Raw genomic sequence first — 15,271 nt, 5'->3', positions numbered from 1 at the left:
TAATATTAACACTTTTGCATTCCATAGGCCAGGCCTATTTTTTGTTAAAAGTGAATTATACTCTTTGACTGCTTGTCTAGGGATACATAAAATGTTTATACTCATTTTCTGTTTGAGAACCTATTTATACGGATATGCATTATTTCTTATATAAAAATGTTTAGAAATTAATGTTCTATAGGAACAACAAAATTGAATAAACATGTTGGTTGTTTAAGACACTGTACCTCTTAGTTTACAACAATTTATAAACAATTCACATTGTGCAGCAATTAATAGTCTTAAATCTTGGACCCCCTTGATAGCTTCCCTCAGACATATGATTCTGGTTTAACCAGTGACAAAGCACTAGGATCTGAGCAACTCTTCACTCCAAAAAGACAAGTAATCTTGCAAACTATCTTTTCTTCCTACAAACAGGCCAGGAAGCTCATGGAAGAGAACAATCACACATTATATCTTGCTGAGGTAGCTGCTCAGACACACAAAAACTCTTCAAACCACTAAACATTCCCTGCAAATGACTCTGGACAACTCAAAATAACAGTTGTCCTGAAATTGCTGAACTCCCTCTTTATCAACTACCTAGGCCACCACCAAATGACAGCCCTACTGGAACACGGAATCTGAGCTCCCAACCTAACTCAAATTTAGCAGCTAAATGTGTCTTAGTGTATGAGGTTCCATTCTTTTTAGTACACTTCTCTGCATACTGTAGCTGCTGGGGTTACTCAGGCGGGTTGACTCTCCTTGAGTTGAGGAGAGTCATTGATAATGCTTTTGTAGTAGAGTTGTATCACTTAGTGAATGACTTCAAATCCCCACTCAGTCTTGTTCAAATGGATGAGTGCAGAAATTATTGCTAGGTGTATTATGTCCATGAAACATAAATGCAACTTCTTTTTTATTTTATTTTTGTTTAGTCAGTGGCTGTTCTCGTACTTTCTCATTCATTAATAACCCATTTTTGGCGAGTTCCAGTTCAGGTCCTGTTACCCTGCATGAAGTCATCTGCCTGTTGTTGGTCATTTTACACCATGGTAAATTCAAAGTGATGGCATGATAGGAGGAGCGTTTGAGTTCTTTGCAGTGGGCTTAATCTGGAGATGCCTGAGCTGTTTGGTTAGTTTTAATGCCTCATTTGGGTTTAGTTTACTGTCGCTTTTTGGGTGTTCCTGCATCGTACCCAAACATCTATTCCACTCGTCTCCACTCTCAGTTACAAAATGTTAGCTGGAGTAAGTCACTGCAGGGACCCAGTCATTGTGGGTTTCTTTTATTAACTGTAATGTAATACAATAAAAGTACTGTACTGAATTCAATATAATTAAATGTTCTCAAAGAGAATTAAAGTACTTACCCGGGTTATAGCTATAAATTTCACATTCCCGAAGACAAATAGCACTGTCCAAAGCAGCCCAAAGTGCAGATTCCACAGAAATGAATTCTGAGCGGGCAACTGCCATCATCTGTCGTTCAACTTCATGCATCACCCACTGGTAAAAAAAAGGAAAATGAATAGCTCTTAACATTAAATTAAATATTAAAAGAAAAAAAAAGCACAAAAGCACATGCTCTTAGAAATAGAACATTAAATACACACGTCAAATTTCCAAGTTTCCTGAACAAAATTAACTTAACTATTAAAGTTATTTATACAGTACCTCTCTACAAAACTCAAGGCAGCACGTTATTTACTTATGATGGCTGTGGATGTATAATTGGGGGTATGGATGTGTAATGGTATTGTGAAGCAGATGAGTTGTAGTATGGTTGTGAGATAAGTGTTATGGCTAGTGGGGCAGTGTGATTACCCATCCATCTATAGGGGAGTGGACTAGCTGTCTTTTTGACCCTAGCCTCCTAGCTAGGGAAGCCGGTCGGCCGAGCGGACAGCACGCTGGACTTGTGATCCTGTGGTCCTGGGTTCGATCCCAGGCGCCGGCGAGAAACAATGGGCAGAGTTTCTTTCACCCTATGCCCCTGTTACCTAGCAGTAAAATAGGTACCTGGGAGTTAGTCAGCTGTCACGGGCTGCTTCCTGGGGGTGGACACTAAAAAGCCCCGAAATCATCTCAAGATAACTATTTTAATTAATTTTTTAATAAAAAATTTGTACATGGAGTGTACAAATTATTATTATTATCTCTTATTGTTCGATTTCTTCATCATATAATATAGATACTGTAGTCACGTTCTATGTCAGATTTTTTCTTGAATTAGTGATGGTAGTTGTGGGTGTATAGAGATTGTTGTTGATGGCTATATGAAGATGATGAAAAAATCAGCATTGAATCTAGTGAAACTTTAATTTCAGGTTAGACCAAGTGGTTCCCTGAGCTACAATGTTGATACAGTGCCAAACTACTAGGTGCCATCAGTTGCAAAGTTCTTTTTGACCTACCGAGGACCACAACCCAGAACTTTGCCACCTCTAGGAAGAGAGAGAGCATTGGCACTATGATAAAATTATAAGTGAATTTTAATGTCTGCCACCAACGAGGAAGCATGCACAAAGTCAGCAAAACAAAACAGACCAATGCTAGTTATAAGAAAGAATGACCTCAAAATCACTAAAAGAAATAGTGATTCTCCATCTCCACCCCGGCCGCCAGGCGGCCGGGGTGGAGAAGGCTCAGGCAGGGGGAAGTAGAGGGAAACTTACACACACAGGAAACGTAGTCAACCCCCAACAATGCAAACGACAGAAAATTCATGAAACTAGCACAAGCTCAGTCACCCCACCTCCCTCCCTCATTTAAAAGGAAGGAGGGAGGCATAGCAGGTCAGCTGGCTGGTGACTTTGTGGGTGCTTCCCTGGTGGTGGCAGACATGATTAAAATTTGCTGTTAATTTTATTGTAGTGCCAGTGCTCTCTGTGCCTCTCTAGATGAGCCCAGGTTCTGGCTCCTAATCCCCGGTAGGCCGAAAAGAACTCTTAATTGATGGCATCTAGTAGTTCGGTACTGTATCAGCATTGTAGCGTCAGGGAGCCAAGTCACCATTATCATCATATTTTCTTGGCTCCCCCAAGAAAATATGATGATAATGGTGACTTGGTGGTAATGATGATTATGGAAATGGTGTTGGTGGTGATGGTAGTAGTGATAATGGTAGAGGAAATGATGGTATTGACGTTGATAGTAAGAAATAATTGTATTTGAAGTTTTGTATTTGTTAATGGTGATTGAGTTGGTTAATGGTAGTATAATGACCCCCTTCACCTCCACCACAGCATAAATGAGCTGGAGCTAGTAGGTGGTGTGAGGTGTCCACCTCACTTTCGAAATGTTTGCCTCTTTGTTCTCATTGTTGTTTGAGAAAGTACAGTTAATCTGGTGAGTGATAAGTGTCGTTCCTGTTGTATTATGTCCCATTTCCTGTGTCTTTTATTGACTGTAGTGTTGCTGTTAACACTTTGTTCAGGTCCAGTGAATTCAAAATAATTGTGTAGTCACTTAATGCTCCCACTCGTGTTTGAAGTGCCTCTTTATACATTACAAGTATTCTGTATTTCCATATTTAGTTAACATTCATGTACTGTAAGCAAGGAGGTGAAGGGATGCTTTTTTATTATTACTGTTATATTATGCATATAATATAATATGCATAATATCCTTTATACTTTATAGATGCATACTAAGCATTTTAGGGTTTCTTCTCATCACCAGTATGAAGTGGCCTTGGGGAATTTTCAATTCTATATTGCTAATCATCAGCTTTCCACTTGTTTCACTCCATTTCTTATGTTCTTTTAACTTGATTCTTCTTGGACAGGTGGCTCACACCCAATACAATAGCTTCATTATCTGACTTCTTTAGATGAGCTGCTTCTATTTGCTCTTAAGTCTCAACCTGTCTAGCTCTCCATTCCCAAATTAGAAGGGCATTTTGTCAGATTAGTTACTCAAATTATCCTTTGGTGCCTACTTGGTCTTTCAATACGGTGCTAGATTTTCTTTCCTTTCTTCTGTTTCGAGTCTGTCCTCCTTCAGACACTCGTTCCCTGAAGACTCTCTTATCTTGTATTCTTGGCTTTTGGGATGAGAATTCAGGCACCTTGCCAGCTTCATTGTCCTTTACGTATTTTGTTTTATCATGGAGTTTCCTTTGTCTACAACCCAACCCTTCATTCAAAATTAAGAGTGAGACAGGTTTTTGTTTTATTTGTATTCAGGGCTGGTTAACCTCTCCTATAATGCACAATACCTGTGTCCTGTTGCATCTCTGGGCTGGTATCTCTTGGAATCTCTGCACTCCACCACAGATTCCCTATTTATGAATCCTAGACCCATGGTTCCATGCATTAACGTCTGTGTCTACATTTTGTGTAGACTGAGCATTATTTAGTGTCTCCATAGCACAAATATGACCAGATGAGAATGGTTTGTAAATTCCCAAACAATAATTTTACTTGATTTGACAGTGGCAGATTTTAACTAGAGGACAGTAGGATCTTGCAAAATGAAATAACCCATGTATTGTTTAGAAATGTGCTAGATTTTTGTTGTACTGCATTTTAGAAAACATTAAAAACATTCAAATAAAAGATTCTGAACAACCAGAAGGGGAGGAAGTAGCCCAATAAGATTAGGATTACTGTATTAAGAGAATACTGTGATAAGCCATACAGTATTTTATAAAAACACTCCTGCCCTAATTACAGTACTGTAACTATTTTCTAGTACTCACCAATGTTGAAGAGATCTGCATATGGAAGCCATATTGCATTTTGTGTAGAGTAATATTTGTTTAAAGTGGCTGACAACTGGGGAGGGTCTGACTCCATCCCCCAACATATCACTGGCAGGTGGTTTATAGCAGTCCCATCACATGGGCAGAGTTCTAGTGAAGCAGAGATGACCATATGCTGGCATGACCACAAGTGTGTGACCATATGCTGGCATGACCACAGGTGTGTGACCATATGCTGGCATGACCACAGGTGTGTGACCATATGCTAGCATGACCACAGGTGTGTGTGACCATATGCTGGCATGACCACAGGTGTGGTGGACTGTAATTGTGTGCTGTTTTGCCTAGCTTATCTCTTTGCAGAAAGCCAATAGAGATTTCATAGTCTTCTTGGGCTCCAAACTTGGCTCCAAATTTGGAAACATTCCAAATGTTGCGTGTGGGTCAGTGTCAGATCTTGAGAACACAACACACAGGATTTGTACTGTCTTTATCTTGCTCATTCACATAATGGACAGAATGAAGACAGGCACTAATCTTCCTATATGAAGGCTACATTTTAAAATTTTTCTTCTAAACCCAAATTACAGTTTTTTTTCCATGGGGGTTATCTTCATATACAAAGAAACTATTTGCAAAATGTTTTGGAAAGGACATATATCACAGTATAGCAGGTATACACGATAGAATGAAATAACTAGTCAGCAGAGAAAGCAGGAAGATGACTTACTGACAGCCATTTTGAGTACTAATGTAGTCAGATTTATGTTGTATGAACTGTGCTGGGAGTGATTTTGACCTGGGATAGCTCTAGAATTTGTTGACCGAGAGTGCCATGAATGTGAATTTTTTTTGTAGAAATTCATTGAATCATTAGTTTATATCAGTTCTTTAAATTGTACTCTCATTATCAGATATTTCATGTTATGTTGTTATTATGACTGTCTCTTAGTTGAATAATTCACTGTAAATCTGTGTAAACTAACCCAACTTTTAAATGTACAAAATAGACATTTATGAATAAAGTTACAGACTGATAGGCTGACCAAAGTACCCCATAAGATTTAAAACTCCTACAGATACACAGGGCCCACATCTGCTTTCTCAAGCCTCCAATAAACAGATGCCATCTTGGAAAAAATTGTCAGCACCTTCTCCTGAGTGTGAGGGCCTCGCTACCATGAGTAAGTAGTACATGCAGCAGCCGCTTATATCACCACCATGCAGCTCATGCATACAGCATCGCTTAATGAATAAATAACTATTTATTGATGACAGCGACATCGCTGATAAAGACTATGTACAAGGTTCCCATATCAGTTTACCCAATGATGGTAATGATATTCACAGTACAGTACAAGGCAGACAGTGGCAGCACACAGCTGCAGTTTGGTGCATCCACATATGAAACAGGACCTCATGTTCCTTTCAAAATGAACATGTGAAAAATGATTTACATTCAGGATTCAGTGACCATGATTCTGATAATAAATATAGTTAAATATAATGTGTGTGTACAAGAGAATAACAGCAAATCCAGTGTGTTTTATTGTTCTAAGAATATACTGTATTATGATGCATATATTAGTGATATGTGCACCATAATATATTCTTAGAACAATAATCTCAACATATTTGAAATTACAGATGCTCCACACATTTTATTACAGTATAACACTGATTCCACAAACTCCATGGGATCAACACTAGTTCGTTGCAGTGAGGGATTCGTTGTAACCCCAGGCTGCATTTACCATGCCCTATGGCATAATTTCACTTAGCAAAATTCTCACTTCGTCTATAATATAATAGACAAGTACCAAATAAACATACTGTGTCTGCAAAAAAAAATATTAACAGCAACTAGTTTATTTCTCACGTGCCCAGCATCAAAACTCATTTTCAAAAGGTAGCAGGGCTATACCTGAGCGAATGAAAGCCTTGCCATCTCAAATAGCATGGTGCACCACAATGTATGATAGGTCTACCAATCATACCTTCACTCCTACCATGCCTATTAAAAGATACGATAGGAGTGAAATGGACAATATTCATATGAAACTCCACACCAATATACATATGCTAATTATCAAATAAACTACTATACAGGCACAATACAAATCACAGGCACAATACAAATCAGTAATCTAACACTGATAGATCCCTTGCTTTATTTTTTACAGTACTGTACATTCAGTAAAATACAGTACTGTACTTACCTCCAAGGAAGGTTCCCGAGAAAATTCTTGAGAAGACGCATTGCTGAAATCATAATCTGGGTAGAATGCTGCATTGAGGGTAGATATCAGGTAAAAGAGTGTCTTGCGGTTGATCTTGTCTTCCAGTGGACTATCTTCACCTCCACTGCTTTGCGAACTCCTGGGAACAAATCTTAGACTTGACAGTGGAGGCCAGAATGGGCACCCCTTCATACTGTGAACTAAGGCTATAATGAACACAAGGATTTCTCAAAACTTTAAATTTATATACCCATTACTAACGTTTAGGGAATTTGCATTATTTGCAAAACGTAAAGATAGAAGCTCTGAAAGTGTGTGAGTAATTTCACTTCAACATCTTACCTGTTGTACACAAGTTTCTTAAATAAAAACTATTTAATTAAATTACTCATATTTTGTAAATAAACACATCAATACAAACCAGAGGAAGGTTATCACAAGAAGTCAGCATTGTTTCCAGAGCCATAGGCGGTGAACAAGACGCTTACGGTAATGCTCGGCTCATATTAAGCTAACGATATCCAACAATCGTCCCTTAAGCAGCAACTAACGAAACCTAGCAGAATGCGTGGTGCAGTTTGCCGTGAGTGCCTCCTCTCCTGGCCTTACCACCATGGTTGAACCTGCCAGAGGGTCGCAGGCCACACTGTCCCAACCAATATGCTAAAGTCTTGTGCAACACTCTTTCAGAAAATGAACGTATCAGTGATATTTTTATAATGAATAAAGCCAATTTACTGTACAGTACAGTATATCAGTTAAATTTGGTTTATGTAAAAGCACGAGGGTCAAGATACACACACACACAATTTAACGTGAAGATGACTAAAAATAATTTTAAATTATTGTTTTGTTAATTACTGTTCATAAATTTATTCAATAATGTTTCTAGCAAAAAATTAATCTTAATCAGTCCTGGGGTACTGACATGAATACTAACATAGGACCACGAGCATCAGTTATAACTCGACAAACATTTAAACATATATTAAAGAATATGGAATAATGTTTAGTAGTAATTTTTCTTCTTAGTTTATAAGGTGAAAACAAGATTTGTACTGGATAAATTTTACAAACTCAAAGAGATGTAAATCTGAAATGTAAAATCTAAAAGCATGGTTCATGCCTCAATCCCTCTCATCATATTTTGTCACCTCTTTCCAGTACGGAAAAGTAGATGAAAAGTGAAGCTACTGGTATACTGTAGTTGTGACATATGACATACTTCACAATGATGGCATGGTTATCTTCTTGAGGTTATCTAGAGATGATTTCGGGGCTTAGCGTCCCGCAGCCTGGTCTTCAACCAGGCCTTCTTTTTGTTACACACCCGCAGGAAGCAGCCTGTAGCAGCTGTCTAACTCCCAGGTATCTATTTACTGCTAGGGGCATGTAACAGGGGCATCAGGGTGAAAGAAAAACTTTACCCATTTGTCTCTGCCTCCACTGGGGATCGAACCCGGAACTTCAGGATTACGAATCCGAAGCGCTGTCCACCCAGCTGTCAGGTGCCCCATAAATTTATGATACACCATAAATTTGTTCAAAAAGTTCAAAACTCAACCAGGGTTATTATTAGTTTAGTATTGAGCTTAAGGCTTATACACCTATGGGGAGTTACAAAGGCTACCACAATACTACAGTTGACTATGCAAACCAGCAAGTACACTCCAACCCTGAAGATGTTCAGATCTTCTCTGGTGCATATATTCCTGTGAGAGTTGCTGTGGAGGCTTTAACTATTTTTCCAAGGCTCCAGGCCTCCATTTAAAAAGAAAATCTGGTTGTTTGTATGACTAGTAAAACATTAATGACATGGGTACCCCAAGCTCTCATCATGAAATAAATGTTGTGTACACAACAGCAATGACTGCACTCTCCCACCTACTTTGTACCACTGCACTGATGATGAAATTACAAAACACACTGCAAAGGACAATGCTTGCAAACTAAGCAGCAACATCACCACCAGAGTGCTTACATGAATCTGCTCGCCTCTTATTCTAGCTACCACATAAAATAATGAAAGAAGTACAGTTGTCTATCATCAGGACTGATTAAAGAGAGCCTTTTAAGCACTGTATACAGAATTTTTGAACAAGCAATGCAAACTAATTATATCAATAGTTCAAAATTAGCTAAGCTACATGAAACCAAAATACTTGTTTAGTTTTTAAGTGCATTTTGATCACAAACTATTCAAACTAAAATACGTAAGTGGAAATAAAAACAGGGTGTCAAGCAACAAGAAATGCTCCTTTCTGAGAAGCCTGGTACCATTCAGAGCAAGGGCCAAGTCCCACTCGGGACACTAGAATCTTGCCAGGATCTCGTAAACCTGTTGCTGGCGACTCAAGAATATTTCAAATGTTTTTCCACCTAATTAAGGAGGAGAAATGGGAGTAAGTCCATCCCCCACCTAGGAGACTGCTTGCTATGCTATCAAAGATTTTAATTATAATGATCAACACTCTCCCTACAAAAAAAAATTGGAAACCTAAGGATTGCGAGTGATTCCTCTGCAAACTGTCAGTTAGCAAGCTACTCACTACTTTGACAAACACTAGATGGCAGCACCACAAAGTACAAGATTTGGAGGAACAGACCACCTTTATTTCAAATCCAACAGCCCAAACATGCAAGGAAATTTGAGAAATCAATGGACAATAAAGGGTGCATTCGAGGAGCCACTCAAAAAGGAGTGTTTCATATTACAGAATAGTACTCGACACCCTATTTCTGAAAAAACCTCCCTCGGTCACTCACCGAGCCAACTCATCCAGAGGCCATTTCACAAGGCAAAGCTCTCAAAATAAATTTGATAAGAGAGACTTACAAGAGCCACTAGCCATACACCCAAAGCTGCCAAAGAAGGGAAGTCCATCTGTGGCACAGGACCATCTTAGGGAGTAAACCAATAAGCTTATCTGTAGAAAAACAGGTAACACAAAAATAAAGTCAGACAAGAGGAATGCCAGATGAAAAGTAATTATGGTCTGCTCCTCCGACCTTGGCTGCTGCTATCTAGTTATGATACTGTAGCAGGAACGAGTATTTAGCCAACTGGCAGTTAAGCAAATAACTGACAATCCTTACATTTTAATTTTTTTTTCAGTTGAAGGTTCTGAATACAATATTATGATTACTATCTTTTGGTGTAACATGAAGTAGTTTCCTTGATGGTTGACAGATGTTGTCCCCTCTGTCTCTCATCCTTAATTAAGTGACAAGACCATTTTTAAAGTTCCTTGTCACTATGAATTACAGTGTGAGGATGAGCCTGGTCAGTGTGTAGAGTACTGGGTGGATCCTGGCCTGGCATAAGGAAAGATGACAGGGCCTTGTTCAGAAACGTTTGATACAAAATTTAAGAATCCAAAAACCATCATATTTCAAGAAACACAAGAGCTGTTCCTCTTTTAATATTCTTATGGCAACTCTCTAAAACATTATTGAATTTTTATGCCTGCTCTCTAAAACATTACTGAATGGCATTTTATTAGCTATATAGACACAATCTATTACTACAGTGATCAAAATTTAAAAATATAAACCCTAGGCCTGACATGTCTTAGTAGACAATGGGTATCATGCCAGAGCATCACTCAGTTATAAGGACACGCTTTAAATGTGCTTTGAAAATCTACAAATTTATACTAAGCCAAACCAAGATGATGATGACTTTTATAACATGATTAAGCAGTGTAAAACCAAACAGTTAAACTTAGCTCTACACATATAAAACACTCATTTGTGCTTTAAACAAAATATGCATTAGGTATCAGCTGACTCTTCAGACCCTTTAGTATATGTTTCAGTCTATGCATTATTTAGTACTTATGGTAACTCATTTTGTACAGAAAGCTTTCATAATCAAAAGAATTTAGCATATGGTTGGGTTGGTCAGCAGAGAAGTCCCGTTTTGACCCTGACCAAACGCCCTCCGGTGGCTTCGCCCAAGAGATTCATTGGCACTCTCGTTGCCACTGGTCCACCCACTATGAGGTAGCACCACCGACTTCGGACCAGACCTTGCTACCAGCCGAACTTAGACAAATTCTTACCAAGGAGTTGAGAGGGTGTAAAATTCAAATATATATATGCTTCTTAATTTGCTGGCAAGATATGCAAGCCAAATTTAAGCTACTGACTAATAGACAACACCTTTGAGACAGAGACAGAGAAACACAGTGAAAGAGAGAGAGACAGAGAGAGACACAGTGAGAGACAGATAGAAACACAGTGAGAGAGATAGGCAGAAAGAAACAGAAACAAGCAAAGACAGATTGAAAGACATAAACCAATTTTCCTACCTAGAAGGTAAAATTCAAAATAAATCAACAAAATTATGTATCAAAACTCTCCTGCAATAAAATGCACTTTACAGTCAAATCCAGAATTCAAACAAAATACACACTGAAGTGTGAATGCAAACATCAGACCTAGACCATTTAAATTATTTATTACAACCTTGAGCTAAAGCCAGAACAATAAAGCAAATGAAAATAAAAGTAAATTAGAAGGAATTAGTGCACATGACTATGATAGAATACTTGTGCTCCTTAATTTAACCTGTCATTATTTTACAGTAAAATGAAACTACAAACAATACCAAAAGATACATAATGTCTATGAATTGCTAGCAAATAAGTCAAAATATTACAAAATAGCAGTTAATGAGCTCAAAAAAAAATGTAACAATATAATTTACACATATACAGTAGTGCTAAAATTAGTAAATCAACTACTGTCTAGGGTGGTCCATATTTTAAACCATTAATTAATTTTATTTTAGAAATAATTCTAATTTACCAATTAGAATTACAGTATTCCATTTGATGAAAAAAATACATTTGGTGTGTAAAGTATTTTATAAATTGGACAAGATTAGCAGTCACTTGATGACACTGAAGTTTGACTTCTCACCCTGGCCAGTATACTGTAATGAATACTTGAACACAAAACTAAATCAAATAAAACAAGACATAATAACAAAATATACTGTATATATAAAACAAGTGATAAGAAATATAAAACAGTGTAACAGGGTAGTGAAGAACTAAAATAAGACAACACAAGACTGAACCAAACAATCAGGTCCTAGCAAGAAAAAATACCGTAGTGCAGCAAGAACCTTGGATTTCTTGCTTCACTTTGTTGCAGCAAGAACTCCAAGCTACCACATCCTACAGAAGTTCCCCCCCCCACCCTTTGCATGTTAGTTGTTGACCAATTCTGCCTCACAAAACTTATACTATATAGGTATATCTGTCATTATTATAGATACTGTACAGTAAAATGGGTTTGTGACTGTGGTAAATATATTACTTTATATTTCAAAGGTTTCAAAAATAACTTTGGCTAGATCAAAACTAACTTGTACCTATTATGTTACCCCTTTATTAAATTAGTTGCTTTAAAATTACCATCCAATGGACAAGTTTGAAGTCTCTCTACATTACAACCTAATGATAAGTTGCCTCTCCACCAATCTGGCCCAAATGATCAGTCTCCTGGCCTGTTTATTTGCTTGTACTGTGGTGTGGTTAAGGTGTAAAAGAGAAATGGTTAAGGTGTGGTGAGGGATTGTGAGAGGTAAGTTCTGGAGTGCATTAACAGTTATAGTTAAATGAGGGAGAGGGTTCAGAGTGTCTTGAATATGTAACAGAAATAACCTAGGTGCTCTCACTCCTCACACTCAGCCAAGGATCCACACTACAACTAGATGGTCTAGGAGTGATTGGTCCAATTTTCAAGCTGATTTTGACATACACTACCCTCTTATTTATATTATTTCAACCGGTATTCACTCAATTTGCAAAGAACACACACACACACATTTTTTCAGAACTTTTGTTTTCTTAGCTTATATCTATGACTATTGTGCTTAAAGCGGCTTATTTTAAAGTGTGTGCATGTGACTGAATGTGTGTAAGGTAATTGTGTTTGCCTACACACAGTAGTTGTCTATGGGAATCAAGATCTAGCTGTAGTCCAACCACACGGCAAACATATCTGGTACAATTATACCACCTCACATTCCATTACTCTGTCATACTTGGCCTTGAAGCTATAAATGGAGATTGCTTCTGCCACAGCCTCAAGCTTATTCTACTTGATAAGCACTTAATATGAGTATTTTTATTGAATTTTCAATGGAAGTGATACTCCCACTCCATTCCTGTTGATTTTCTCTTTCCTGACCACATAACAGCCCCTTGAAAAACTACACCCCTTATGTTTTTAAAAGCTTTGCTTCAGTAATTGCAATGACATGTGGCTCTAGCTTCTGTACCTTCTCATGAAGTCCCCCCCCCTATTTTTGTTTTACCATCCATGTTTATGTACAAAACATTAATCAAAATGCTTATCACTACTATACTTGGGGGTGGTATACTTGTAGGAAAATCCTGTCAGACAGCTTGAGAGCTAAAGCTGTGCTACAGTTGAATTGCCAGTGGTGCATGCTTGGAACCTGAGGTACCATCCCCTTCGTATGCCTTCCATCTTGTCTCATAATACACTTAAGTACATCTCCCAGAATGAACACATTCATTTCATCTCCTCTAACTGCTCTGGTAACTGGTATATTATAACTGACTTGAGTAAGCAAATGTGTGAGAAAGAGCAAAAGTGTTTATGAACAATAATGTCTCAGAAAATGTTGAATACCCTAAGATAATATGCAACCCATCAATAGTAATCAATAACAAAATATATAATTTGAATCAAATATTCTCCAAGGGTTTACTAATCAGAAAAACCAGACCAGAGAGGAAACACACTTGATATACCTGGCACCAGAAAACATTGCACCATTCTGCTTAACTTCAAGACCATACCCACCTCTTCCATCTGTAAGTGTACTCAGTATAATCAAATGAATCCAATATGAGGTAATAATTTGACCATAAACTTGTGCCAACAGATCTCCGAGTTGAATTATCTACTGAGGAAATTTATATATAAATAAATTCTGCATTTATGAAACTAATTAATGAAAATTTATTATTACCAGTTTTGCTGAACACAATCTTTTGTACTGTATACCTGTATATACTTATTAAACAAATGGGTATGACAGGAATGATTCAAGGATTTTATGTAAAGAAGTATTCAATTAATACAAATTACCAAATATCAATTGCAATTATATAAATACCATACTTAGTAGAAAAAATACACGTTTTTATTTGTGTTCCGTGCATGTGTGTGTGAGCATGTGTGAAAGTACTGCGTCAAGTGTCATCCAGATCAGTTCTTTTCTCGTGTTTGTTTTACTACTGATGTTCAGAGCATCATCGGTGAGTGCAAAACCTTATGGATAGTTTATGAAATGTCTCCAGAGGAATATTGAAAGGGAGGGCAAACATGTTGAGCATTAAACAAAAACTTCAAAAACAATTATTCTTGTTCCCAACAAGTGTTTGCTGAATATTTGCACGTGTTTGTTGTGTTCAAGGAATATAAATGGGCATCTCATTCTGGAAAACTCTGAAAAACAATGAATATTATGTTGAATTTGTTAATGAGTATTATATGTACAGAATATTGAATTTTTGTTCTCTTTTGTTTCATAAATAAAAGAGAACAAAAATTCAATATTTTTGTCTTACAGAAATGTGTTTATTATACATTATTAACAAAACTTCTCAAAAAAGCTTAACAACCATGTTCTTCCTTGGATCTTCCCTGTTCAAATTAATTAAATTGATAAGCATTTCAAAGTCTCTTTGTTACTTAAAAACTACATACATGTACCTACTTATTCAAGCTGAAAATATTGTACTGAATATAATCTATATTTACCCTACTGCAATTGAATTCATCCATTACTTGCACACAACTTAAGACAAATACTATGCAACCTGCTGGAGCATCTAAGTCTAACTTCCCAATGCCCTTCTTTCTTCTGACTTAATTCCGGTGTCTTCCCATATTCTAAACATTTGTTCTTTATTTCCTCTTAAAGGAATGTATCAACAAACTAAACCCTTTTATTTCTATTGAACTTGAGATTCAAATTCTAAAAAAATTTTAAACTTTTTTTTTTCATCTTTAAACTATCTTGTCATTCTTCTTCTTGATTATTATTACCTCAGCTTTATCATAATACTGTACATCATTTCCTTACTTTAGAAATCCATTATATAGGTAAAATTTGCTTCATTCACTTAATTATCTTTCTCACTATTGTTCCTCCATTCACTCTTTTTGTATTACTAAACCTTAAAAACACAGGAACAAATTCACAAGGGTCATGACGAGGATTCGAACCTGCGTCCGAGAGCATCCCAGACGCTGCCTTAACACAGCGCTTAAATACACAGCCTTTT

The 15,271-nt window shown here is 37.2% G+C and overlaps 1 protein-coding gene across 2 annotated transcripts in view; it reads right to left on the bottom strand.

Moving 5' to 3' along the window:
* Positions 1-15,271, bottom strand: part of Maf1 (repressor of RNA polymerase III transcription Maf1) — a 39,171-nt gene that overhangs the window by 4,026 nt on the left and 19,874 nt on the right. For both annotated transcript variants that reach the window (XM_045762864.2, XM_045762863.2), the window contains exons 3-4: positions 6,915-7,074; positions 1,361-1,496 (exon numbers count right to left, since the gene is read on the bottom strand). In XM_045762864.2, the coding sequence (XP_045618820.1) occupies positions 1,361-1,496; positions 6,915-7,074 (296 nt within the window). The remainder of the gene's footprint in view (positions 1-1,360; positions 1,497-6,914; positions 7,075-15,271) is intronic.

The sequence above is a fragment of the Procambarus clarkii genome, chromosome 56 (assembly GCF_040958095.1).
Source record: "Procambarus clarkii isolate CNS0578487 chromosome 56, FALCON_Pclarkii_2.0, whole genome shotgun sequence".
Taxonomy (NCBI): domain Eukaryota; kingdom Metazoa; phylum Arthropoda; class Malacostraca; order Decapoda; family Cambaridae; genus Procambarus; species Procambarus clarkii.
Note: the sequence above shows the minus strand (reverse complement) of the source record. Positions and strands in the feature narration are given on the sequence as shown.